This window comes from Lethenteron reissneri, chromosome 21 (genome assembly GCF_015708825.2).
Source record: "Lethenteron reissneri isolate LAM-NWPU_2019-01 chromosome 21, ASM1570882v1, whole genome shotgun sequence".
Taxonomy (NCBI): Eukaryota; Metazoa; Chordata; class Hyperoartia; order Petromyzontiformes; family Petromyzontidae; genus Lethenteron; species Lethenteron reissneri.
In genome coordinates this window covers 3,970,345-3,998,258 of record NC_083799.1, presented here as the reverse complement: position 1 = coordinate 3,998,258, position 27,914 = coordinate 3,970,345, and the positions used below count along the sequence as shown (strand labels likewise).

At 44.8% G+C, this 27,914-nt stretch overlaps 1 protein-coding gene across 2 annotated transcripts; it reads right to left on the bottom strand.

The window, feature by feature from the left end:
• Window positions 1–238: 238 nt before the first annotated feature.
• Window positions 239–27,367, bottom strand: LOC133345076 (beta-1,4 N-acetylgalactosaminyltransferase 1-like). 2 transcript variants are annotated; one of them, XM_061555528.1, is made up of 11 exons: window positions 27,138–27,367; window positions 14,878–15,162; window positions 14,030–14,206; window positions 11,838–11,944; window positions 11,629–11,666; window positions 11,194–11,374; window positions 10,987–11,073; window positions 5,039–5,226; window positions 4,335–4,475; window positions 1,872–2,109; window positions 239–1,472 (listed from the first exon to the last, which is right to left on the bottom strand). In XM_061555528.1, the coding sequence occupies exons 1-11, from the start codon at window positions 27,221–27,223 to the stop codon at window positions 1,258–1,260; spliced, it is 1,743 nt and encodes a 580-aa protein (XP_061411512.1). In that variant the 5' UTR covers window positions 27,224–27,367; the 3' UTR covers window positions 239–1,257. The 2 variants fall into 2 exon arrangements, with proteins under 2 accessions (XP_061411512.1, XP_061411513.1); XM_061555529.1 differs by lacking the exon at window positions 27,138–27,367 and adding an exon at window positions 22,445–22,575.
• Window positions 27,368–27,914: the final 547 nt, after the last annotated feature.

Here is a 27,914-nt window from a genome sequence, read left to right as displayed (position 1 = left end):
ACTGTGGGGATATAAAACTTTCTAAAAGCACTTGACATGTTTTATTGAATTATATTGGCATAAAGATTCATATTGATATACCACTTCATAAACAAAAACAATACAGTGTTTTGTCTTTCATTTAGTTTTAAATGTCATCTCAAGCAGCAAATTAATCATTTTAACGAGTCATAAATTATATTCCCATATAGAAAGTGAATTAATACTATAATTGCTCGTAAGTATATGCACATTTGTAAAAAAAATGTTGAGCTGTTAGAAAAAAATATTCACCATGCTTTACAAAACAGTAGTGGTTTTATTTATGTGCTATTAACTTATTCATTATGAAAAAGAGTCCCCAACATAAACAGTGAAAATTCCATCATAAGCAGCAGGGCAAAGTTGCCCCTCACACACGCCACACTAAAAGTGTTTTTTCACATGCACACTTCAAACAAAGAGATTTAAACACGATAATTGTTTTTTTACCCTTTTATCTGGCAACAAAACTGACACATTTTTTTACAAGGAGTCATGTTTGCATTGACCACAATACCTGCGGTCGGAATGCAAACAAAAAACACAACTCTGATAATGTATGCACTGTTCTTGAAAATTGGACAGTGCATACATTATCAGAGTTGTGTTTTTTGTTTGCAATGTATGCACTGTCCTTGAAAACTGGACAGTGCATACATTATCAGAGTTGTGTTTTTTGTTTGCATTCCGACCGCAGGCATTGTGGTCAATGCAAACACGACTCCTTGTAAAAAAAAGGTGTCAGTTTTGTTGCCAGATAAAAGGGTAAAAAAACAATTATCATATTTTGCTACTGGCAAAGGAGATTCCAATGGTGTAAAAGATTTAAACACATCATTAACATTCACATTTTTTTTATCCGAAATTGTTATTTTAATCAAAATAATCCAATATATTGTCCCCATTGCCCAGTAAACTAGGTGGTTGTATGGCGATTCTTTCCACTATATCTTTCCCTCACAAAAACCTCAACAAAGTCCTCATTGTGCTTAACACACATCTGTTTCGTGAACAAAAAATAATCCTCTTATTCCATTGGAGTGTTTAGTTATGACTGCTGAGTGTATATAAGAGCAACGATATCAGTTTTTTTAGGCAGACAGCTTACGTGTAAAAAACATGCCCCAAACTTGTTGTTCAGTCGGTTTAGGGACCGATTGGTAACATTTTAATATCTCATTGCTGCATCCATCCAGGCTCCTCCAGGTTCCTGGACGGATGCCTTAAAAATAGACATTAATCCTTGCTGTAGCACTTCAGGCGGTTCTTGAAGTAAAGGGAGCGGAGCATTCGCTTGAGGGCTCCGTCTGCGCCGCTAGCGTAGCGGAACTCGTTGTACTTGCGGTCGCTGTCCCCCTGAGTCCAAGGCAGCTTGATTTTGGAAGCGTGATTCACCGAAATGTCGCTGCATGAGCCCACGCGAAGCTCACCCAGCCCATCGATGAAAAACTCTAAGGTTCCGCAAATGCAGAGAAACAAAGAGGAACATAATTGCGTGTACATTTATAGTTTTCAACAGATTTTTTTTTTTACCATATAGAAAAAAGTTGATTGTTATAAAAAATATATATTTGTTGAATTAACCAAAATAAAATATTGGAGCATAATGGCATTTTCCACACAAATGGTACATTTTATGTTCATGAAATCCTAATTTTAGCTCCATCAGAAACATTACAAAAACAAACATTACCTTTAATAAGCCCAGAATTATTTGTGGGAAATTGTTACTTTAAATGTAACCGTACATGTATACATGTACGTATACTTAACACAAAATTAACGGACAATTTCCGGATCATGGGGCATTGATTTCATCGTGTTTATGCAGCGTGCGTGAGGGCCCGTGCCTGTGTGAGCCACGCGGTTGAGTTGAGGGTCGAATCCAACCCGGCGCACGTTTCTCGTGTGCGCCATGAAGAAGTTCACCACTCCGTCCGTGAGCACGCAGTTGGGTAAGCCGGCCAGCGGGTGGTAGTAACCACGGTGCTGGTGCAGACAGTACCCGTCGGGTCCTCCTGCTTGCACCTCCAGCTTGTGCTGGAACGTGGTCTGGAAGCCGGTCACCTCCCGTACTGCTCCTCCAACCTGCAAGCAGAATGGTTTGTGCATGAAACAGCACCGCAACAAATCTCATGGAACTAGCGCAAACCACGGCATACCATCACAAATGTTGACTTATGAAGAAACTATGCAAACAAATGCAAGGGCATATAACAGCAACCACCAAGTCCACTCAGCTCCACATCCTATTGTACCATATCACTCCATCTCTTCTCCAGTCGGGGTCGCGCCCATTTAGCCCCCTCTATCCAGCTGAACAAAAGCTCTTTAGGCACGCGGTGGCTGGGCATGTGGGCTACATGACCCAGCCAACGCAGCCTTGCCTGCTGGAGGAGCTCACCGATGGGACTTTATCCCGATCTTTCAAGGATTTGTGAGTTCCTCACACAATCCAGCCTGGTTAAACTCGGGATGGATAGTAGGCAGGACAGCCAAAAGGTTTCTAACCCGCTAAGATATTTCATTATGGGAGGTCCACGTTTCGCAAGAGAACTGAAGCTTCGTGTGAAGCAACAGGTAGCTTCCACAGAGCGTTACGGAGCCGAGTAAAAGATAATTCCGCTCGACTGATTCGCAGAACTCTGCTGTCAAACCACAGCCTGTCATGAGCACACTGACCAGGTACAGTATGTAAAACTCTCCACACTTTCCACAACTGCCCCATCACCAATTGGGAGTTATGGGGGTGGAGTGTCTGATGGTACAAAATACCCAGGCAGGTGCTTAGTTTTGGTGGGGCTGATGGTAAAGCCCCATCTCTTCATGGCATGCTCCAGGTACAGCAGCTGCGCCTCCAACTCCTCCTCTGAGTGAGCAGCAATCACCAGATCATCGGCATACATAACATGGTTGACCAATAGGGAGCCATCCCTTGACCGCACCTGGACGTCGATCAGCCTCCCATTATATCTGTACCAGTTGGAAATACCTCTTGGTACAGCGATCAAAGGCTTAATGAACTACATGGTCGAAATAGATGTTAAATAATGTGGGAGCCAGAGGAAATCCCTGTCGCACCCCAAGGTGAATATGGAATGGCTCCGACTCCCGGCCACGTAGTTTTACCAGGTCCTGCTCACTATCATGAAGGTCCGTAATGATTGTGAGCAGAGAGTCAGGGACTCCGAAAGCATGAAGAACAACCCAGAGGTCAGGCTTACTGATGGTATCATATGCCTTGACCAGGTCAATAAAGCAGAGATGTAGGTCTTGTTGGAATTTCCTACACCTCTGCTCTAGCAGAGGTGGGGCTCCGCAAGCCTCTCCTCAGCGTGCCTGGCAAGGCGATGTTGAATAATGCTTGCCAGGACCTTTCCCGGCACACTGAGGAGGGAGATGCCCCTGTAGTTGTTACAGTCTGCACGGTCCCCCTTCTTAAACAGGGGGACCACCAGGGCATTCTTCCAATCCTGTGAAACCAATCGAGTGGTCCAGACTTATTATGATGTCATGTAGGGCAGTCTGCAAAGGCATATACACATACACTCGCTAATTGTATGTGCATGTGTGTGCATATGGATTCTTTCATTTGTATAATTTGTAAATTACTCCAATGTAGGACCCTCTGGAAACGTGTTCCGAATCTGTGAGACGTTTTTTATTTAAATATTTTTTAAAGCAGATACCTTGCTGAGCTGTTTTCCAGGAAAATTATTTTGAAAATTTTGGCTAAACATTTTCAAAAGAAGGCAACTTAGAACGCTAGAACTTAACACAGATAGATGAGCACCCTACTTACTGTACTGCTTCCTATAGATATTTAATTGACCTGCAGTTGGATTTTTTAAACAAAGGGATTGCAATACAATTTGACACACAACAAATACGGGAGCAGGGAGCTGGGCATGCATGAGTGGGCTTGGAAGGAGGACTTTTATTGTATGACACATGGCTCATTGTGTGATCCACTAGCGCCACCTCCAGGTGACGTTCTTGCAGGTGCAGTCTATGCCACCACATCGAGCAGGTAGTTATCGGACTGATGGGAAATAATTACTTATTTAAAAAATCAACGTAGACCACATGGGTCAAAGGCGCATTTCACAGTGCCCATCTTGATTGGAAGTTCTAGTTCTGCGCCTGTACTATTGTGCAGGTTGTCACGATTATGCTATATATTTCCTGAATGAGCTCCCAGCACATAGAGTGAAACGTTGGACATCATGCCAAAGAACATGCAGTACAACCCAAACACACACACATCAGAGAGCTTGAGCAGAAAACAAAGGGGCAAGTCTGGGCAGACGCACCACGTCCAGTGAAGTCTTCTCCAGCACCTCCACCATGCGCTCCAGCTTCGTGTTCTCCGAGAAGAGGAAGTCATCATCCACCCACAACAGGTACTTGGTGCTCACCTGGGAGATGGCAAGGTTCCTGCCGGCAAACCAGCCCTGTGTGGGCAAGAGGGAGAAATGTCAGACTTTTCTGGTGACTTGCCAATTCTACTTCGCATTTTGCCATCACGAAACGTTAAACAAAGTTAATTTAAAAACAAAAATCACATTACATTAAAGTGAATTGATGCTCCAATGAGCATAGGCTAGTGATTTTAAGTTCGTGGCTCTGAGCCACTAACAAACTTGCCGGCCTGGAAAAATCATATTGTAGGGGCCAGGCTGTCCAAAGAAAGGCTCCTGTTGAATTGAAACTGGTCATCATTCTCGTGAGCACTTAAGAGTCAAAAACGTTGTCACAGCATTGCCTGGTAAAATGTCAGACGTGGTGAAGTCCAAATGAAAAAACAATTAGGCTCCAACAATTCACCCGCCTTGTAAGAACTGTAAATCATTTCATTTAAGAATCGATTCTATTTTAGCATTGTGGTGCCGCTCGTGGCTGGAGTCATCACATTAATCCATTACATAAAATAGCATTTTTAGATATATCTATTTTTACACGTGTGATTTAATGCACGTGCTTGAGAATTGTTACAACCCTAATAATCGGTGCCGACCTTCCCATAAGGCATGATGTACTGCTCCACACCCGGCTCGCGGAGCATCTCGACGTGCTCAGAGTCATCCGCCACGATGATGGTGATGTCCGGGTAGAATCTCCGGATGCTGGCAATGAGCCCCTTCAGCTTGTCGTAGCGCAAGAACGTCTTGGTTACCACCGTCACGAGGTTGCTGATATTTCCATCTGTTTTAGAAGGGTCGCAAAATTAGCCCCTAATTGTCTTTATCTAATCTCATATTTTTTAAACAAATCTTGTGATTAACTTCATATCTCGTGTTCATGCAAGTTGCATCTTATAATCGCTGTGGATGCATAGACAAGCTGGAGGGCCGCCAAGTGGTGAGTTAGTGCCAACAATTGCTCTGCAGTTCCCTATACGTTTATATTCTTTCAGTTAATAAGTGAGTATTTATAAACTAGGGGTTGTTCGGGGATGACACATGCACGCAAGGACTTGATGCTCCGTTTTGAAGTTTTAAAATGAAACATCTTTGAATTGTATTATATTTTTAATTAGATAATTGTATTTCTTCATTAAAAGCTTATATCATTTTACATCTGGAAGACTTAATTGAAAACGACATTTAGTGTGAATTTTCTCTCATCGTTAGGTAGATGGCCTTGCTGGGGGTTCGGTTCAATGCGGACTTTCACCTGTTTGGAATTGCGGGATCGAGATAAGGCGACATAGAGCTGGTCGTGCGAGAACACCGCCGTCTGCTGATCGATTCCAACGTAATCGAATGTCTGTCCCTGCACCTCCGTCGTTCATGCAGGGGGCGCGTAGGTTTGCAGCGCCCCCTGCATGAAAACGACGGAAAGTGCAGCGTTCATCACAGATAGATAAAGGTGTGCGCTTATATAAGAGTATCTTAAATACAGTATAAATGTAATTTTTTCTATGTCTGTCCGTCTGTCTGTGTGTGTTCACACGCTTGCAAAGGATTTGGCTCTCAAACGGTGGGGTTTACATAATCTGTCTATCCGTCTGTCTGTGTGTGTTCACGCGCTTGCGAGGGATTTGGCTCTCAAACGGTGGGGTTTATGTAAAAAAAAATGTGCCAGGTACCACACCGTAAGCCCCACGGTTGGCAAGCGCTATTCCTTTTCCACGTCCGTCACCTTTAAATTAGTTTAGTTAGCGATTTTGTGCGATTTTTTATATTTATATAGTTTTTCTGCCCGGCGCGGAGCAAAGCATGCAATTGCACAAGCGCAAAACACTGACAGGAGTTGTTCCTAGCAACGCACACACGATTGCTAAAAAATGTCATTCGCGTTAACAATGCTTAAAAAAAATACACAAAACACTGAGGTTCATTCTTCACAGTCGTATGTCCTCTTCTCCAAACCCCCACCCCAATGCGTGCAGTTACTGATATAAAGTCCGTAGATATTAATATTATAGCACTTGCATAGCATTATTTCAGCGCGGGTGGGGAGAGCGGTCCAGCACCCAGCATGGCAATGTGTCACCTCCTCCGGCTGGGCAATCTAGGCGAGGCCGTGGGCTCTGTACGGGACTAGGCCTCACTACAGTAATGTAATGTACACTTTTATTTAATCTTTCGCAAATAACTCAGGTTAATTGTTTACTATTATGAAACTTATAAGTTGTCAAATATTACAATAAAAATGTTTGTGTGCAGAAAACTAATATTGCATTATTAGGTTGTTAAATATTTTCTTTTTATGTGTTTTTATGATGCTGCGATGGTGTACTGCGAGTCTGTGCTGTGGCCTGCTGCCTGCTGATTAATTAACTTCAGTGCACTGGCACTCTATTGTCTATACTGCTAATGTTGCTTTTGGCCATTATGAGTGTATGCCAGTCTATTATCTGTTGCCTGCTTCTTTACCTCACTTAGTGTGCTGCCAGTCTTTCATGTCAACTATATCCTGCTTTTTCAGCTGCTGCCCGTATTGCCAGCTTTTTTATGTCGACTGTAGCAATGCTTACGTCATTGAGTCAGCGTACTAGCAGTCTATAATCTAGACTGTAGCCTGCTTCTCAACTTACCTGTGCATACTGCTGCTCTTTAATGTACATTTATTTCAGCTTATTTCTTCAATGCATTCCTTTTGTTTCCATTGCTCACGTCACGCTATTTACTGATACGTAGTACTGCGATGCTGATTAATATGTTATACTGCTAAATACGTTGGACTTTCTTAGCTACAGCCCATTGCATTTCGTCTATCGTTTTGTTACATTCGTGCTAGCATCACCCATTAAAATTTTGCTGTACCGCACCTTTACTTTCCACCAAAGCAGGGAGCACGCAGGGAGGTTCAATGCCCCAAATATTGTTGACCTTGCTTTCTTACGGTGGGTGAGGAACATTGTGAGAGAGACATTGTTCTTCCATACCAAGAAAACACCATCGCACGACTTCCTGAGACTAACAGAGCATACGATGCCCTACAATAACACATTTTCTTGTCTCAAGGCCAAGATGGGTACCACGTCAACATTCCTCCAATTACAAAGCTGCAGGACAAAGACATCCTCACAAAACTGTCTCCTATAAAACAACTTATATTCCTTCATGATTACGGACAGAGGAGGAAACCACATATTATGGTGCGCCAACCTCTTTCACCAGTATGTTGTCGATGAGTATGCCAACATTGAGAGTGAGCGCCTTCTTTACATTCAACTGAATCAAAACCGCCTGAGTGTGAACAGTATGCTCATACCTGGGACGCCATCAATGCTGAAGGAGATGCAAACGCTCAAAATGTGGGCAGATTAGTTATTTTGCCTTCATCCTTCACAGCTCCACCAAGATACATGCATGAGAAGACTCAGGATGCCATGACGTACATCAGCCAATATGGCACGCCCCATCTCTTCATCACATTCACTTGCAATCCCAAATGAAAGGAATTTCAGGTTTACCTTTATCCATACCAAAAGCCACCAGACAGACATGACATCTTAGCGAGGCTCTTAAAACTCTAAGTTTATGACCTCATGATGCTTATTACGACCAACGAAGGCGACGTCTTTGGATAGACAAGCAGTAACTTGCACACCATTGGGTGGCAAAAACGTCGTCTTCCTCATGCTCACATTTCACTATGGATGAGGGAAAAATTCATGCAAGTCACATTGACACATTTATCAGTGCTGAGCTATCCCACCCCTATCAAGACCCTACTCTTTTTCTATGTGGTCTGCAACCAAATGGTTCATGGCCCATGTGGCCAGTTCTATCCAAATGCGCCATGTATGCAAGACGACAGGTGTACCAAGAGGTATCCACCGAACTACTTGAAAGACACTCAGTCGGCCCATGATGGCTATCCTCGATATCGTCACAGTAATATTGAGCATGGTGGATTTCAAACAATGCTCACACCTGCCACTAACTCAGAAATTAAGGTTCACAACCAGTGGATCGTTCCCTACTGCCCTCTTCTGTGCAAGATCTTCCAGGCCCACTTTAATGTGACATTCTGCTATTCTAAAAAAAGCCATCAAATATGTTTGCAAATACATCAACAAAGCCTCTGACATGGCTGTCGTTGCCTTACAAAACAGAGGGGCAAAGTGTGCATGAACTAAAACTTTTTTCCAAGGAAGATACCTCAGCAAAAATGAGGCCATTTGCACATTTCTTGGCTTCCCCGTCCATGACCGTTCCCACACAGTTGTCCATTTGGCACTTCACCTCCAAAATGGTCAACGCATCTACGTCACCAAAGGAAATGCCCAACAGCAGGCCCTGGCGTTCTTTGTTTGGTGCCAAAGTGACCCATTTGCTGCCAACCTCCTCTACCATTAAGTTCCTTCCTACTATACATGGACTGCAAAAAAAAATGTAAGCGACGTGCTGCTGACGGTGAATCTGATGCCTTAGGACAAGTCTACACAGTTCATTCCAACAATCAGCAGTGCTACTTTCTCCCAATGCTTCTCCATGTTGCCAAAGGGCACAATCTTTCCAAAACCTCTAAACAGTGGAAGGAGTTGTCTGTCAAACATACAGGGATAGCTTGCAATCTTCGTGTAATTCTTGCACATGATCACCATCTTCATAAAGCTATGACAGAAGCTTCTGTCGGTCAGTCCCCTTTCCAACTTGACATTGCTCTGCTGGATAAATCTTCAAGTTTGCAGCCCATCTGAACCCCATGGGACTGTGGCAAAAATACAAAGAGGGCAATCCTCCACGGAGCTCAATAAGAAAATATAAACCTCGACGTCAACTTTTCTGATGTCATCTTCAAACAGGCCCTCGTCCTCCTTCAGGACAAACTGCACTCCATTGGTGGAAAACACCTCACGTCTATGGGACTACCAACACCCTACAGGGACAACCTGCATGCCCTTGTGAACTATGCTATAATGCTTTCGAGCTTCTTACATTTATTCGGAAAATGTACCTAAGCTGATTGATGCACAAATAGAAGCCTACACGAAAATCTTGGAAGACACTGACACTACAAATCCATTTATTTTTTCCTTTATGTACCTGCCAGTACTGGGAAGACTTTTGCTTTCAAACTGCTCCTTGCTAAGGCTCGCCAGAGAGAGAAAATTGCTCTAGCTGTGGCATCATCGGGGATTACTGTGTAAGTCGATGTGTGTATGTGAGTCGATGTGTGTGTGTTTGAGTCCATATGTGTGTGCGTTTAGGTCCATGTGTTTGTGTAAGTCGATGTGTGTCCGTGTGTGTGTGTACGTAGATTTGTATGTGTATGTGTAAGTCCAGGAATGCGTGTCAGTCCATGTGTGTGTGTCAGTCGATGTGTGTGTGTTAGTCGATGTGTTTGTGTGTGTGGGTCGATGTCTGTGTGTGTGTCTAAGTTGATGTGTGTGTGTGTCTTTTTCGCCCGGGCAACGCCAGGTACTTCCCGCTAGTAATTTATAAATGTGGGAGGAAAGTGGAGTACCTGGAGTAAACCCACACATGCGAGGGGGCGACACTATCCCAAGCAGGACAGATGATATGTCCACACTCTGCTGTACTGCATTCTGCTGGCGAGCCAGAGTATTGCACCTCGATGACCACGAAAAGGGATTTTCGCAACGTTTGTCATACAGTATTTTGCGACGATACATCAACCCTCGCCTCCACATTGAGTGAGTGTAAAGTATGTTTTATTTGTTATAGAGTGATTTTAGTGTATAGTACATTTTTATTGTGATATAATTATGCTATCGAGTGTATAATAGAGTGTAATTATTATAGTTTTCTGTCATCTATCATGCGTTATAAATGCAATCGTGATGTTATGTTGTGTATAGTACATGTTGAATATTATACTGTACTATGATGTTAGTAGGTAGGTGTACAGTGGTTTTTCTTATGCGCCAGGGCTCTAGAATCCCCTGATGAAGAATATCTACCGTTAAGAATGGTAACGTCATAAATTCAATAAAATAGTCATAGGATACCAATTCTGATGTAATTTCTGATGTAATGACAAAGCACAATGCATGGGGGCCCGTAACTCAGCATTTCCAAACTTTTAATTCTACATATCAGACCCAAAACATTCTAAACATAGTTTTTGAAAATTATTTCCTTTATTTTTGACTTCTTCAAGATATGCTACACAGACCGATAAATTATACTTAAGTGGTTATCTAAATAATATAAAAGCATGATTGCTCTCCGGTGTGTTTTCGGGTTTTACCACACGTTGTTCAATGTAAAGGTTGACACTTCGCTCCATGTGCTGGGAGCTCCGTTAGAAATTTAGTTCATTTTTCTTAACAAGCAATATGATGGCTCACTTGCACATGTCCTCTAATCCTTGTGTTTCTCCTCATATCTCAATGTAAGTCCAAGCACATGCCTCTCCATGATTCTTTACACATTTCTTGCACACAAACTCGACTATGATGGATTCATTATTTAGCAAAATATGTCCATTGACAAATATGAGAAACAGAATTGAGAACATTTTAAGCTCACAGTTGTCACTCACCAGGACCAGGGTCGTAGAGCCAGGGCAAGCTCTGGTGCGCTACAACGATCGGTATCTCAGCTCTGTGTTTCCCGCTCTCCAGCTGCACTGTAGACAGAGAGAGCGAAAAGGAGAGCAGCGCTCCAGTCAGCAGAGCGCGCCGGCACGCGAGGTCCACGGTGCCGTGGTTGGACGTTCAAGCAGGGCGTGTGTCGCTTCTTGCCATACCCATTTCGGAGGTGCCCGGCTGGTACACCGTGTTGGTGTACGTGACCGTACGCAGCTGTAGGTTGAGGTTCTCCAGGTGGGAGCTGCTCAAGGAGAGGCGTGACTCGCCCAGCCCTTCTGCCATCACCTCTCCCACCTCCGCCACTGTGTCCAGCACCCCCAGTTTCGCGGACAGCGTCACCTAGTGGGGGGGGGGGGGGGGAGGACAGGAGCCCATCAATGCACAAGGGTGACAATAAAATCTGCAATAATCTATTTTCTGACAATTTACCTTGGGAATAACATGAAGTTCTACTCGTGTGCTCACAAGTAACACTGCAACTCTTTTATGCATCACAATGGAATTTATGTTTTGAAAAACGTACAGGAACATTCAATGATCTTGGCACCTTTAGCCAGATTTTTCTGCTGACGTCATGCACGAGTAACACCAACCTTTTTCATTTCTTTGTCACCATTATGTAGTCCTAATCCTGAAAAAGAGAGATTTATTTCACGTAATTTTTTTCTTTCTGACAGATAATATTTTATACAAATGTAAATAAACTATACATATGTCTATGGATTTCACATTCATTCACATGTGTGTGCTGCTTAGATATTTGGGATTGATAGAGAACCCTGGGGTCCTCCGTGCCTCTCACCTGGTATGAGGATGGTCTGCAGTGGTGCCACCTGCAGCCCCTGGGTCGGGTAGGAGAGTGGCGAGTTGGGCTCTGCCACCAGCATCTTTTTCACGGGGAGTGAGTGCCTGTGGGGAAAATATGCAAGAGAGGAGGCTCAGTGACACGCCGACACCAGCAGCAGCTTTCCACCCAGGCAGATCAGATTTGACAACCACCTGCAAGGAATATGTTGACGTCATAACAAAAATACCAATAAGACTTGGTCCAATAGGGACTGAATCCAGATGTACCAACTGCAGACACTTACTTCACCTGGAATGGTACATTCTACAAACAAAATGAGGGTACCCCAATGGGTTCTCCCTTATCGCCAGCGGTAGCGAATGTTTTCATGGAGAAATTTGAGACAGATGCCATCCAGACATCCACCCTACGTCCTTCCCTGTGGAAGAGATACGTAGATGACACGTTTGTCATCTGGCTACATGGCCTGCCAGCACTGAACCAATTTCTCAACCGCATCAATTCCATACACCCATCTATCAACTTCACCATGGAAGTGGAAAATGATGGCAAGCTAGCATTCCTGGATGTTTTAATCAAGAATAAACCTGATGGCTCGTTGGGACACTGTCTATAGGAAGGCCACCCACATGGATGCCTATCTAAAGCCTGACTCCCACCACCATCCAGCCCAGAAGAATTCCCTCATCAAAACACTACACCATAGGGCCTGTTGCATCTCCGACCAGCACCACCTCGCCAGTGATCTGGAGCATGTACACCAAGCCCTCAGAATGAATGGATATTCTGACCGTACAATCCGCAAAGCTGTCTCCCCAGCCATGGGGAGACAACCATCTGAGGATCCAATCAAAACCATCACTTTGCCATACATTAGCAGGGGTTACCAAAAAGATCTCCAAAATCTTAAACAAACACAAGATCCAGGTTAGTATTCTTTGGTTCTTTCGGTAAAGTCACGTAGGTATAAAATAAAATAAATCACGACGTTTCAGGTGCAACACAAGCGTCGGTCATAAGCTGAGAAAGCATGGTCCGCTGCTGAGGCAGACTGTTTTAAAAGGTTTTAAATGGGTGTAGCCCAAGGGTCATAAAGAAGTGGCCGGGGCTAGTGATGTTAACGTGAGAAATTAGCATGTAACTGTAAGATAGGAGAGCGGCCTCCTCGACGAGGACACGGAAGTGGCTATGTTAATGTGAGAGATTAGCATGATGTTAATGTGAGAAATTAGCATGTTAATGTAAAATCGAAGAGTGGTGCAATCCAAAGGCATGAGAGCAACCCAAAGGGTGCAATCCAAAGGACATGTGAGCATGAGGGTACAATCCAAAGGCATGAGAGTGCAATGTAAAGGACATGTGAGCATGAGAGATCTAAGAGAGAGGCATAGAGAGAGAGACACAGAGAGTCGGAAATAACAGCTGACATAGGCAGGTAGGATGAAAACATCACAGTCAGTTAAGACTTTACCTGGTTAATAACATCCTTCCAATGCTCTTTGGGTCTTTCGGTAAAGTCACGTGACTTTACCGAAAGAACCAAAGAGTATGGATCCTTGCAGTCACGAAAACTTCAAATCTAGAATCCTTCCAATGATTGCTCATTTTGTACCCATTTTCTCGGTTGAAGTTGTCTGTGTTTATATATCTGGATAGCTTCATGAACACATCTCTGAAGATAGCCGGTAGGTTTGCAGAGTACCTCCGTCTTAGAAAAATCTATTTCGTGTGAGCCCACAGCGTTAAAACAATGATCAGCAACGGCAGAGGTATTGGTCCTACCGTGTTTCAGATCTGCCTTGTGTTCACGAACGCGGTCCGAGACATGTCGTTTCGTTTCCCCAATGTAACTGCTGCCGCAACCACAACTCAGTTTGTAGACACCAGGGTATTGCATGTCAGGAATTACATCCTTTACAGATGGGATTAAATCACGGATTTTGTGTACTGTGTTGAGCAGCCAAATACTCTAAATGCATGTTTCTAAATGTGGAAGAAAAAACTGGAGGACCGGGAGAAAAATCCACGTGACTACGGGGATAACACACAAACTCCAACTATACAGGTGTTAGGGTTAGAATCAAATCCACGACGTCCTGTATACCAGGCGAGGCAGTTAACATCTCGCCACTGTGGCACCCCCGTAACATCTAAAGCTAGTACGGAGCCTTGGTGACAGAGCACACCTGAGCGCGAAGGTCAAGTACTCCCGCTGCCGGCGCCGGCTTGTGTCCTTCAGCAGTGGCACCTCGAATGCTGCCTCCAGCTGCTGGACCTGCTTGTGGGGCAGGAGGCGGTCGAGACCCGGCACGGGCAGCAGCGGTGCGGAGCTCTCGCATGTGCACGTGTTGCTGGGCAGTAACCTGCGGGGAGCGGCACGGGAGCCGTACACGGCCAGTAACATGCAACAACCGCACGGGTCAAGTACATTTTATTCTTGCTTACACGCGTGGTGCCTTTCTGGTACAGATCTTGCCCCCTCAAAAGTGCCATTGCCACATTAATATCCATAAACAAAAACAATGAAAATTAGATACAATAATAAAACAACATATATACCATCCATAGTTTAAAATGTAAAAAAAGCCAGTTGTGGATGTGAGTTAGTTGTTATACATTGACCAGAGCCGGAGAATCACACACACCTATGTTCAAATTGTACTTGTGGGCGGTTTGACAAATGCAAAGAATACTTTTTTAAAATGTACGTTTAAGATGTTTTTTTTATCATTCTTTCATTTATATATTTGATACATATTTTTGTAAAGTTCATGATTTATCATGGATTTTTTATCAGATTTTATATACTCTACCTTAATAACAAGTGTTAGACGGGTCTTGCTTGGGACGTCTGGTAAATAACATTAATTAAAAAAACATACTTGTTGCACCAAATCCGGTAAGACATCAAATTATTTTGTCGAAAGTCGGTAACTTCCATTATTTACCAAATGCATGCTCCATCAGTCAGCACTTTAAAGCATAAGGCATGGTCAGAAGGGCATAGGGACATCAGAAACACGTGTGCACTCACGTCAGCATTTCCGACTTTATCCGGTAGGGAATGTGCAGCTCAGTCAGTTGAGGCAGGGCAGCCGCGATGCTAGACATGTGGGCGCTGTTGCTCGTCACGTCGTGTTCGCTTGCCAAGCCCACGTCTACGGGCCGCCCGAGCTGTCTGCGGCCACCCCACAGCGTGTGCAGGTTCGGACTGAAGTAGAGCAGCAGCCCGGCCAGCGTGGCCGTGAAGAGCACGCGCCGAGACAGGCGCATCTTACGCACAAGTGTCAAGTTCCACAAGCTCCCACAGGACCACCGGCTGTGGGCAAATGTTTGTGGGAAGAAGCAGAATGCGATGGGATGCAGTGTTACTGCTCATGGTCCGTTTTAGCATTAGGCAGTTGCACAAAACCCTAGAGACAAAGAGAAAAAAGCTTAAGGCTGGGGCCTTCATCCTACATTTCTAGCAATTGCTCTCACGTCCTTGAAGAGTACATTATTGCGCATTCACCATCAGACTTATTTACGAAGTGTCTCGGTGCTCAAACAAGTGTTGGAAAGGCTGATGTCCCATTAGCAGCCCAAAGTGGCATTCGTTTTTCAACTCCTGAAGCAGGACATTCCAAGTCAACCCCCTTAACAGTGGTTTGAACTCGTGACCATTCTACTGTGAGTTCAGAAGCTCGCTATAGTGCAACCCAAGTGACCGTCTTCATTGAAATTCAAATTAAGTCATTAAACATTTCACCAATTGATGAGTACTTCAAATATAATGCTATTCAATGGTCAGGGCATGGGAAACAAAGTTTGGGTTGTTGCAAAAGCCTACTGCCTCAAGTTAATAGAGAATGTGGGCAGAGGAACTACAATTGAGAAGAGAGTGTTGTCCACTGTGTGAAATCACTTATGCCAGGTGCTACCAATAGAATGCAGGTTCTGCCTCAAGGCAGGTATTTTGCTCCACGGCAGGAGTGGGGGTGTGAGTATACAGGAATTTCCTGTTTTGAGGTTGAGTTTGGTCACATGACCAGGAAGTTACGATTTGACAATCTTTCAGCCACGAGGCTGGCGTCCGTCATTACACAGAGTTCAAAATGGTGGCACACATCGTGTCCCAGTGAAGACAGCTGTAACTGTACACTGTGCGACTTTAAGAAGCATTGTCTGTACGTTCGTTTATGTTCTTATAATACTGGGAATGCTGTTATAATGTTAGAATGACCGTTATAATGCTGTAAATGCCTTTATAATGCTGTTAAATTGTTATGACAAATACGAGGCCTAGTTAACAACGAAGCCTGCAACTTGCCTTATTGTGAATGTTACTTGTAATTCAATAAGTCGAGTCAAACTTGTACCCAAGTAACTATATTGCGATCTTGAGAGCAAGGATGACGAAATGTCTCATCCACAGTTCAGTGTTATATGTAGTGCTGTACATTTGGGGTGCAGTGTGATGATTACACGATGTGCCTTTATTTAACACAGTAGCTTATTCCCTTGTATAGCTGTTCAGTACTAATGTAGGTGCCTGGTCTATCCAGGATCTATTGTTGAGTTATGTTATCTAAGACAATGTTATGGTGTTGTAGTGTTCATTCATTGTATTGATATTACCAAGTATTAACATGTACCGTATTTGTGCTGTTTTTCCATCAATTTTACCTCGCTCAATTCAGCGAATTACGTTTGGAGTCGGATGTTCACCCTGGCTCTGAAGGTTTACTGGATGCGAGGTTAACTACTCGGATAGCGGTGCAACGCAGCGCACAGCGAGGCCGAGACAATGCAAAACACCACAAATTTGGCATCCTTCATACTGCACAACTCATTTGCTTTCATGTGACGTTCGTCCACAAATTACTACTATAATAGCCCAGAAATGTCCGTAACGTACGTGACGTCACTCCGGCATGCCCCCCCCCCCTCATCTCCATATATATAAAAGCAAAGTTGTGATTATGTGTGTCTTTTCAAAATGTTTAGCGTACTTCCCGACATGCAACAAACTTGAAATTTGCCATGTGGGTACTTTCCAGACTGTACACCATGCAAAATACTTTTTTGGGGGGTGGGGGGGGGAAGCTCAATAATGCATATATTTTTTGCACGGCAAGTGAGCTGTGACGTCACATCTGTCATGTGACCCGCGCATGTGGAAGCGTAACGCATTGTAGTGTAGTGGTTAGCGCGCTGTGCTACGAACCCGGCGACCTGAGTTTGATTCCCGCTCACGGCCACCACTGGTGATGATTATTTGAACCGGTCCTGGGCCTCCCCTAGGTCGACTCAGCTTCAAACGAGTAACTGGTGTGGTGTGTAAACATCGCCACTGGGGGGACAAAGGTGGTCGGGTGTGGTGAATCCAAGTCCTGGGCAAAGCCAGGTAGTAAAGCTAGTTAATGATAAAATAATCATGAGAAGGGTGGATTTTCACACGTGGAAGAAGGTCGAGCGGAAAGATATATTTTTTCGCAAAGTCGCTTCCAATATGACGTTTCTTTACAGAAAGTGACAGCCAAAAATATATATACGCAGCATAGTGCTACATCCGTGCGTGACGTCACTGCAAAAGAGGCCCCCCCCTCTCCTCAATAATCATGAGCGGGTGGATTTTTACACTCCCACAGGTCGAGCGGAAAGACTTTTTTTTTTACGAAAATTCGCTTTAAATTGTACGTGTCTTTATTGAAAGTTAATCAAATAAATAATGATATGCTGGAACACAGTGTATTTGATGTCTTTATTTATTTTTTCAGCACTTGAAACAAAAGGTAAGTCAAATTTTTGCTTCTAAATTATGATAAAATAGATACATTTCTCCATTTTCCAGACATTGTATCGATTTCAAATGTATTACAACCCCAGCGAGCGAAAGCAGAACAAAATAAAGTATCAGAGCAGTGATTTTGAACTAAATGAAGGTGAGTTAAATGCAATGTTACAGTGACATGAAGTGATGGTCTTTTATAACACTTTTGTGCAAGAATCACTGCCATTAATACAGTAGAAGAGATTCACGCAAAATATCGTATACCAAGGTTTCATTTCAGTTAACAAAAATATATTTACGTGCAACAATTCCGGAAAAAAATTACATTCACGCAAGAAAACGTAAATGTACATCTTTAATATTACAGCTTCTGTCCTAGGACGGCCAAAAGGCTCATTTAAGGTCAGTTAAATACAGTGCTACAGTCACATGAAGTGAGGTATTTTTAATGACAAGAGTTTGTGCAAGCATCACTGCAATTAATACAGCACTACAGTTAAATGCAGTGTAGCGTTTGATGACATTATTTCGTGCAAGATTCACTACCATGAAATTTACACAAGATACTATTATACTGTGCTCAATTTTATCGTAAATATTACAGCTTCCGTCCTAGGACGGGCAAAAGGCTAGTACATAATAACAAACAGGAAGCAGAAAAGACTGCATTGCCTTGGTGAATAACAGATTTCTCTCTGATGGGACTAACAAACTTTTTCATTTAGAAGGCTGGCATGGCAATGACACTTTGTAGGGCATTCATTGATAATGTAACTCTTCAGGATGACGTTACTGTCTTCATGAAATCTCACGAGCTGTTACATTTTTTTACAAATGTATTATCATGTTTTAAGCCCTCAGCTTGTGAAGCCACAGGTGACTGCATCGATTTCCACTGAGTTTAAAGCGTTATTCTCTGCAAATTATTTGCTGATGCTGCATTGGCAGTGGTGCACAAGCACAAAGAACAAAAAAGAATCTACACTATGGGGACCTCATTTGCCAGTAAAAATATGATAATTGGTTCTTTACCCTTCTATCTGGCAACAAAACTGACACCTTTTTGCAAGGAGTCATGTTTGCATAGACCGCAATACCTGCAGTCATAATACAAACAAAAGAACATAACTCTGATAATGTGCACTGTCCTTGAAGTTGATTGGTCCACACCCGAGACAGCTTTCCTTCGAGCCTAGTCTCATATGGGTTGGACCAGATGACGCCAAAAGTGCGCCTTTTGGCGTCATCTGGTCCAACCCATATGAGACTAGGCTCGAAGGAAAGCTGTCTCGGGTGTGGACCAATCAACTTCAAGGACAGTGCACATTATCAGAGTTATGTTCTTTTGTTTGTATTATGACTGCAGGTATTGCGGTCTATGCAAACATGACTCCTTGCAAAAAGGTGTCAGTTTTGTTGCCAGATAGAAGGGTAAAGAACCAATTAACAAAAAAGAACTCGCATTCGTCAGTAATACCGCCTTAAAAGGAAAAATACAAGCGACGTTTTGGGCAATAACCCTTATATGTGCTATGAAGAGGGGCCATTACCCAAAATGCCACTTATTACGTATATTTTTTCCTTTTCAGGCAGTTTTATTGACAAATGTGTTCAGTTTTTGTTGTTTAGAGTCTAAGCACAGCGGCTTGAGGAAGCCAGCAGGGAATAACTCATGGCTCATCATGACAATGAAATGTTTAACTTCACAAAAGCATTTTTTTGGGTACATTAAGAAAAATAATAATGTCCTCACCAAGGAAATGTACAATTTGAAATAACTAGTAGCATGTGGTAGTCAGCAACATTTTTAGAGGTTAAAAAGAGGTATGCACACTGGAAAAGGTTGTGAAATGCTGTACTACAACGTTTCACAGTAGAAACATAACTGTTCAATTGTGTCGCAAGATGCATCGTAATCGTATCGTCGTAAACTGGAGACGCCTGTTATGTTTCAAAAGTTTTATTACTGAGATTTAAAAATGCATAAAACCACGATTTAATTGAATATGAATGTTTAACAAATGTTATGCACTCAAAAAAATGCTTTAAAAAATTCTGGGCAGAGTAAAGAGAAAATCACATTTGCTCCATTACAGTATGACGCTTGTGTTTTATTGTATTGTTAATTATTACACGGATTTTTTTACTCTGGGGAAAGTTTAATCGATAGAGGGTGATACAAGGAGTATATTACAGAATTCATTATTCTCCGTATTATAAAAATAACTTTTTCCCTGTAATTTAAATCACAGGTTTGGTGGGGTGGGTCTTACTTTTCTGTGCATATTATAATTCCAGTGAATGTGTTTGTTCGCCGATTCGAGATGGCATATACATACAGTGAGGGAAAAAGTATTTGATTCCCTGCTGATTTTGTACGTTTGCCCACCGACAAAGAAATTATCAGTCTATAATTTTAATGGTAGGTTTATTTGAACAGTGAGACACAGAATAACAACAACAAAATCAAGAAAAACGCATGTCAAAAATGTTATAAATAGATTTGCATTTTTTATGAGGGAAATAAGTATTTGACCCCTCTGCAAAACATGACTTAGTAGGTGGTGGAAAAACCCTTGTTGGCAATCACAGTGGTCAGACGTTTCTTGTAGTTGGCCACCAGGTTTGCGCACATCTCAGGAGGGATTTTGTCCCACTCCTCTTTGCAGATCTTCTTCAAGTCATTAAGGTTTCGAGGCTGACGTTTGGCAACTCGAACCTTCAGCTCCCTCCACAGATTTCTATGGGATTAAGGTCTGGAGACTGGCTAGGCCACTCCAGGACCTTAATGTACTTTTTCTTGAGCCACTCCTTTGTTGCCTTGGCCGTGTGTTTTGGGTCATTGTCATGCTGGAATACCCATCCACGACCCATTTTCAATGCCCTGGCTGAGGGAAGGAGGTTCTCACCCAAAATTTGACGGTACATGGCCCTGTCCATCGTCCCTTTGATGCGGTGAAGTTGTCCTGTCCCCTTAGCAGTAAAACACCCCCAAAGCATAATGTTTCCACCTCCATGTTTGACTGTGGGGATGGTGTTCTTGGGGTCATAGGCAGCATTCCTCCTCCAAACACGGCGAGTTGAGTTGATGCCAAAGAGCTTCATTTTGGTCTCGTCTGACCCCAACACTTTCACCCAGTTGTCCTCTGAATCATTCAGATGTTCATTGGCAAACTTCAGACGGGCATGTATATGTGCTTTCTTGAGCAGGGGGACCTTGCGGGCGCTGCAGGATTTCAGTCCTTCACGGCGTAGTGTGTTACCAACTGTTTTCTTGGTGACTATGGTCCCAGCTGCCTTGAGACCATTGACAAGATCCTCCCGTGTAGTTGTGGGCTGATTCCTCACCGTTCTCATGATCATTACAACTCCACGAGGTGCGATCTTGCACGGAGCCCCAGGCCGAGGGAGATTGACAGTTCTTTTGTGTTTCTTCCATTTGCGAATAATCGCACCAACTGTTGTCACCTTCTCACCAAGCTGTTTGGCGATGGTCTTGTAGCCCATTCCAGCCTTGTGTAGGTCTACAATCTTGTCCCTGAGATCCTTGGAGAGCTCTTTGGTCTTGGCCATGGTGGAGAGTTTGGAATCTGATTGATTTCTTCTGTGAACAGGTGTCTTTTATACAGGTAACAAGCTGAGATTAGGAGCACTCCCTTTAAGAGTGTGCTCCTAATCTCAGCTCGTTACCTATATAAAAGACACCTGGGAGCCAGAAATCTTTCTGATTGAGAGGGGGTCAAATACTTATTTCCCTCATTAAAATGCAAATCAATTTATAACACTTTTGACATGCGTTTTTCTGGATTTTGTTGTTGTTATTCTGTCTCTCAATGTTCAAATAAACCTACCATTAAAATGATCGACTAATGGGTCTCGAATGGGACGTTTGCCTGATATATTAGACGACGTAATGGTGTTCAGACGATCCTTTCAAGAACACCTACACTGACTGAGGTTGGTTTTCTCAGGTATCAGGGAAGCACGTTTGAAACCTAAGCCTTCTAAATTCCATCTCGCACAGCCTTCTGTCAGATACCTGGGGCAGATAGTCAGCGCAACAGGGGTGGCAACTGATCTCGAGAAGGCACAGTGTGTTAAAAAATGGCCAATCCCCGTATCCATGCCAGATGTCAGAAGATTTATAGGTTTTGTTTCCTATTACCATCGATTCATACAGGATTTTGCATCCATTGCAAAACCCCTACACGCACTCACAGCTAAAGGGCAGAAGTTCCAATGGGGTACGGAAGAGGACAGAGCTTTTAAGCCCGGCGGCTCGTGGACAACAACGCCCTAGTGCCCCCCCATAGCAACACACATAGGCCTTCACCCCAGCAGTGATTAAATAGATCACGACTGATAACAAAGCGACCCGTGCAGGCCGATGGGTCAAATACAAAGATCCTCCGTGTAACCTGTAACATACTGTTGGGGCAAGTGCTGTTAGCGAGCACCTATGAAGGCCGGCACGGCACACGAGGGGGGTGGGTGGTCCAGTACCCACGCTCGCCCGCCTTTCTCTCCCCCATAGAGGCGATGCTTACTGCACACCGCACCAGGTACCCGTTTGCGGCTGAGTCGACCAAGGGAAGGCCCAGGACCGGTATAAATAATCGTCACTTATGTTGGTGGCCGTGAGTGGGAATCCGACCTCGGGTGGCCCGGGTTCATAGCGCAGCACTAAACCGCTACACTACAACACACGCACACACATCTACAATTACACAGTCGAACAAAAAAAACGTTTACAACTCTATATGCTTAATACGCGTCTCCGCGCGGCTCCGTCGAACGAACACACTGTGGACGGATGTGAGCACCTCACCATTGATGACAGCTTTTGGAAGTCGGGCTTGCCTTTCTCGTGGGCAGAGGCGCGATTATATTTTACATAGGACTAGCAGGAAGTACCCGGCGTTGCCTGGGTCTTAAAAAAAATATAACAGCAGTGTGTACTGACTGTGGTGGTACCTGCTATGATTACAGCAGTGCATACCGACTGTGGTGGTACCTGCTACATCTTGCGACTGTATCGTAGTAATAACTGCACGCATCGGGGTGGGGGAGACATCACACAGTGAATATTTTTATAGCATTTTTAATTAACGCGAAAGAAAATGTTCCCCCCCCACCAAAGGCGCATGAGTTGGTATGGTCGGATGCGCGTGATAAAAAAATCAATATAATGTCTACTGCCTAGAGTGCTAGCATCTAGCGACTGTAAAAATGAGTAACTGCACGCATCGTGGTGGGGGGGGGGGGACCGAAGACGCGTGAGTTGGTATGGTTGTGCACGCGTCGTAAATAAATAAATGGTCAAGCGCACAAAAATCGCTAATTTAACTAATTTAACGTTGACGGAAGTGAAAAAGGAATAGCGCTTGCTGACCGCGGGGCTTACGGCGTGGTGCCTGGCTATTTTTTTCCGTATACCCCACCGTTGGAGAGCCAAGTGAGCGACCACACACAAACCCACAAACGGACAATTTTTGACTTTTATATTTCTAGAGAAGAAGAAGACTAGATAGAAGAAGACTAGAAGATAGATAAAAAAGAGAGAGAGAGAGAGAGCGCCTGCGTTGCCATACGTCTGCCGACGCTAAAGCCGTTCACTTATTAAAATGTGGCACATTAGGAATGGACCACTCTTTTAATTATTTCCTCGTGCAGCAAGGGAGTAAAGCATGGTTTTGTGAAAGTCCTTATGTGCACGTGTGTACACCAGCATGCGAGAACTGAGTTGGGACTGTGGGTGGCTGGCAGGGTTATTGATTAACCGGACTTGTACACCAGTCACAAGGTTAATGGCGACTCGGTTGAGGATTGCTGTGTGTGACACACGTGCCGTTGCATTTTACAGGTAAAAGACCCAAAGGTTGTTTTTGATCGTCATAGAATTGTTCTAGACTTGTTCTCGACTTCAGGCTTGGCTTTGAATTGTTAGTTTGTGATATATATTCAATAGGAGGTGTTTTAGCACTGTGCACTGTAAAGGATGACGCACTGTAGTTAATACTTGGAATTATCTAACCCTAATACTGTTTATTCTATAACCATGCCCATGTACCCAGAGTATGACTACTTGCAATGCTATTGAGAATAGAACACATGTATAGTAGTAAGTTGTACAATGGTGACAAGTACAGTACGTATGCTATACACATACAGTACAGGTAATGGGTGTAAGATACCGATATGAGTGGATGGTATAGACATACAGCTTAGGATTAAAGTAAGATTCGAATAGTGATGTGCAAAGGTTATTGTCAAAGACAAAGATGGTTTATCAGTAGTAGCATTGGGTTTAAGAGAAACTTTTAATGATTAACCTGACTTGTCCACCAGCCACGTGATTAATGGCGACTCGGTTGAAGATTGCTGTGCGACACACGCTGTTGCATTTTACAGATTGACCACAATAAATGTGTTTGCCCTCGATTTGGAGCACCTGCCCACGTCCTTCATTTCGAGTGTGCAACATAAATCGTGTTGTGGGTTAATACAGTGGTAGTGTGGGTAGGTAGGTCGGTCGGTAGGGGGTGGCCGCGCTGCATCCGTGACGCCTCTGCACGCGTTTTTTTGCGCAGTTGAAGGGAGCTGACGTGTGGAGTTGTAATCTGGGCTACCCTCACACCTAGTATCGCCTTAACAGACTATTGGGCAAAAGTGCTGTTAGCGAGCGGCACCCATACCTGTCAGCCCCTGTTACAGAACAATTCAGACCTTATTGGTCACCCCGTGCCCCGTCTAAATCTTAACGTTCACCATCACAAGCGAAAAACACCAAAGAAATTGACACAAAATGTGCCCGTATTGAAACGGTTGTACACCTTACGGACCTGAAAACTCAAATTTCCCTGTACACGAATACGGGGTAAACCGTGTGGGTTGACAGCTATGAGCACCTATGAAGGCCCGAACAGTACACGAGGTCGGTGTGGAGGTGGTCAACACCCACGTTACCAATGTTGGTGGCCGTGAGCGGGAATCGAACTCGGGTCGCAGGGTTCGTAGCGCAGCGCGCTGACCGCTACCACCACCCACGCACAGAGTACTTGCCTATACAGATTCACACACACAGTACATACATCACACATACTATGTATACACGTACGCGCTGTACATGCACACGTAAACAGATTCATACAGTACATACATCGATAATTATACACACACGATTCATGCATATATACACATACGCACATAAACACATGCAAACTGATGGACACATACACAGTATATAGATTCACATGCAAACTCGTACGCACACAAATAAGCATGTACGCAAATACTCAAACGCGTACACATAAACACGTGCGAACGTTACATGCGTTTGAGTGTGTACTGCGCTATGCACGTCGTAGGTGCTCGCCTCCATAGGTGCGACTCGATAACAGCACTTGCCCCAACAGTATGTTAAGGCTATAGGGGGGATCTTTGTCTTTATGCTATGAACCCGGCGGTTGCTTTGGGTCGGCATTGCGTGGAGGAGATGCACGCTGTGTGACCCTTAACCACTTCCTCCCACGCGCCCATCCTTATCGATGCCTCCCCAGCAGATTTTCCTCCGTCCAACGTCGTTTAATTTCCACGGTGTTTGTTCTACAGCGGTTCCATTATGGTCGGAATTTGACCGGAGTTGTGTAAATTTGGGTTGCAGAATCGCCTTCGCCCGATCATTGCATGGCCGAATAGTAGTTGGCTCTCTCGGTCGACGCCATCGGTGCAATGCGGACAGGGTCGTGTCTGGGCCGGGTCGTACAGCAACATGGTCGTGAGAGAGGGGGCCGGAGTTGGTGGCGTGAACATAATAAAGGACGGTGCCTCCTGCGACTACCTCGTCTTTGACTGAGTGTGTGCGCCGCAACGCCAACCACAAACACACGCCTCGACAAGGGAGAGAGAGAAAGAAGAGACCTACGACACTACACATGTTTGTTATCCAACACTGAGGTGTCATACGCTGTTTTGCTGGGAGAAGGCAATCCAGCAAAGTGTAGATCAATATAACCTGTCCCTTATGTGTGGGCAGAGCCATCTATATGGTGAATCGGGGTGACCGCCCCAGGCCTCGCGCTTTGGGGTTGGGGGGAGGGCGCTTCGACATCCCGGTTTCAGATGCAATACTTGCGGCTTAGTTTGCAGGCGTCGGGGGACCCACACAGCGTGCTTTGCCCCAGGCCCCGCACCCCCCCTCCCTATGGACGGTCCTGTATGGGGATAGTGTCATGCCCCCTCACACGCGTGCTCCAGTTTCTTCCCACATGTACGAAACACCGTTAATTGGTTGAATACATCTATAGAGGACTGCAGAGCTTGGGAAATTGTTGGTAGCGGCGGTTCACCACTGTGCTGCCTTCCAGCTTGTATGTCGTTCGGCAGCGATGATAGTAGGATGCAATTTGCATGAAAGGCGCTATGTGTCAAATTAAACTTTAGTCTTATTAATTGGTCCGGACCATCAGGGCAACTGAAGTGAACAAGCGACCTCTCAGCCTACCATTATAATTTTGTGCGATTTATGTTAGCAGCCAATGAATTCGACTCACTATGCATTGTGAGCAAGAAGACAACAGAGATCTATGTATCGAAAAAAAAACGAATTTACATGTTTGTCACGGCAGTGCCAAGCGAATTATTTAAAATAAAAAATAATCCGCTCACTAATTCCACCACGGCATTGGATCCCGATTAATAAACCCATTAAAAACACCCCACAACGATGAGACGGATGAAGTCTGCGCGTAGTGTATTGCGTTTCTACCGAATCTCGAGTCGTGAGTGACACGCCGGGCGTTGGGGGACGGGGGGAGGGGTCGGCTCGTGCGTGCCGCAAAGCGCAAGAGCGCCGCAGTGTTCACGAATTCACGGTGCGCACAATAGCAGCGCGCGGGGCGACCGGCATAACGGGCATTCCGCTGCCAGTGCGCGTAGCCTCCGGCACAATGCGAAACATTGTGGGGCTCGCGTCATGTGCGCGCGCTCAGCAATTAACGCCCCCCGTCCCGTGTCATCGCGAGGATGCGGCGCATGACAAAGGGGCCGTATGGTGGCAGGCGGCCGTGATTGCGCAGGACAGGAAAGGGCCCCTATCTCGCGCGGAGTGAATGAGCGCAGGAGGAGGAGGAGGCGGCATCCGTAGGGTCCGCGCGGTGGTGCGTGCGGTTCCCTCCACTAGCGGTGGCGAAACGTCTTTCGCAAAGGCGTGCGTACCTTGTGCGCAGACACCCATGTACGTCTGTCGTTATAAACACAAGCGCACGTGTGTGTGTGTGCCTGTCATCGTCAGCAGCCATGGTGTGTCCACTGCTATGTCGCTGTATATATTAATATGTGCAATAAATAAACGAGTATCTGCGTGTAGATGTGCTATACCGCAAACACAAAATGCGCTATCGCGCGTACACGTTTCGAATTCGTAATAAACGGCGGCGAAATGCTCCCCGTTCGTTTGTGGCACCCATCCACACGCACGAGCTCCGTGGCGCGTGTTAATGTGCGATGCGGCGCGCGGTTACCATGAGCAGAGCGGCTCCTGCAGGGCCGCGCAGACCCCAACCGACGTCGTCAGAGGAACTCGCTCCTTCATGTCCGTCTCGCACATCCTTCTCACATCCTATTCACAACGATCCTCGCATCCGCGGCAGTGCTGCATTCAATTTGCCGAACATCGACGAGTACAGCAGCAGCCAGATGAGAGTGCTTCACCCGCACAGCTTGCATTGTGTGCGTCTCACATCCCCAGCCATCCCCCCTGCTCTCCCCCCTCTCTCAACCACAAAGCCGTCCCTCCCCCATTCCCCGCCCCCTCTATCGCTCCCTCCCTTTCCACACGCGCACTCACGCTAAACAACACTCCAACAATACTACCGCCAGGAGCTAGATTCGACGGTTGGATTGTGGGGCCAGATTCCAGGGATGGATTATGGGGCTGGGTTTGAGGGTTGGATTGTGGAACTGGGTTTGAGGGTTGGATTTTGGAGCTGGGTTTGGGTGTTAGATTTTGGGACTAGGGTTGGTGGTTAGATTGTGGGGCTGGTTTTGAGGGTTTAATTTTAGGGATGGGTTTGGATTTTGGAGCTGGGTTTGGGGGTTAGATTTTGGGACTGGGGTTGGTGGTTGGATTGTGGGGCTACGTTTGAGGGTTGAATTTTAGGGATGGGTCTAAGGGTTGCATTTTGGGCCTAGGTTTTCAGGGTTAAAACGTGGGGCGAGATTTTTGTCCAGGATACTGGACATCTGTGAAAAAGAGCTTACTAGCTAATCGGATATCAACAGGATAAAAAAAGATTCTG

What these genes read in the sequence shown, in the direction of transcription:
- LOC133345076 (XM_061555528.1), bottom strand. Translation starts at nt 27,223, where the DNA reads ATGTGCGAGACGGACATGAAGGAGCGAGTTCCTCTGACGACGTCGGTT. An exon ending in TACTTGACCTTCGCGCTCAG is followed by an intron (nt 11,945 to 14,029) that starts GTGTGCTCTGTC and finishes TTTTCCCCACAG; the next exon opens with GCACTCACTCCCCGTGAAAA. An exon ending in GCAGACCATCCTCATACCAG is followed by an intron (nt 11,667 to 11,837) that starts GTGAGAGGCACG and finishes TCTCTTTTTCAG; the next exon opens with GATTAGGACTACATAATGGT.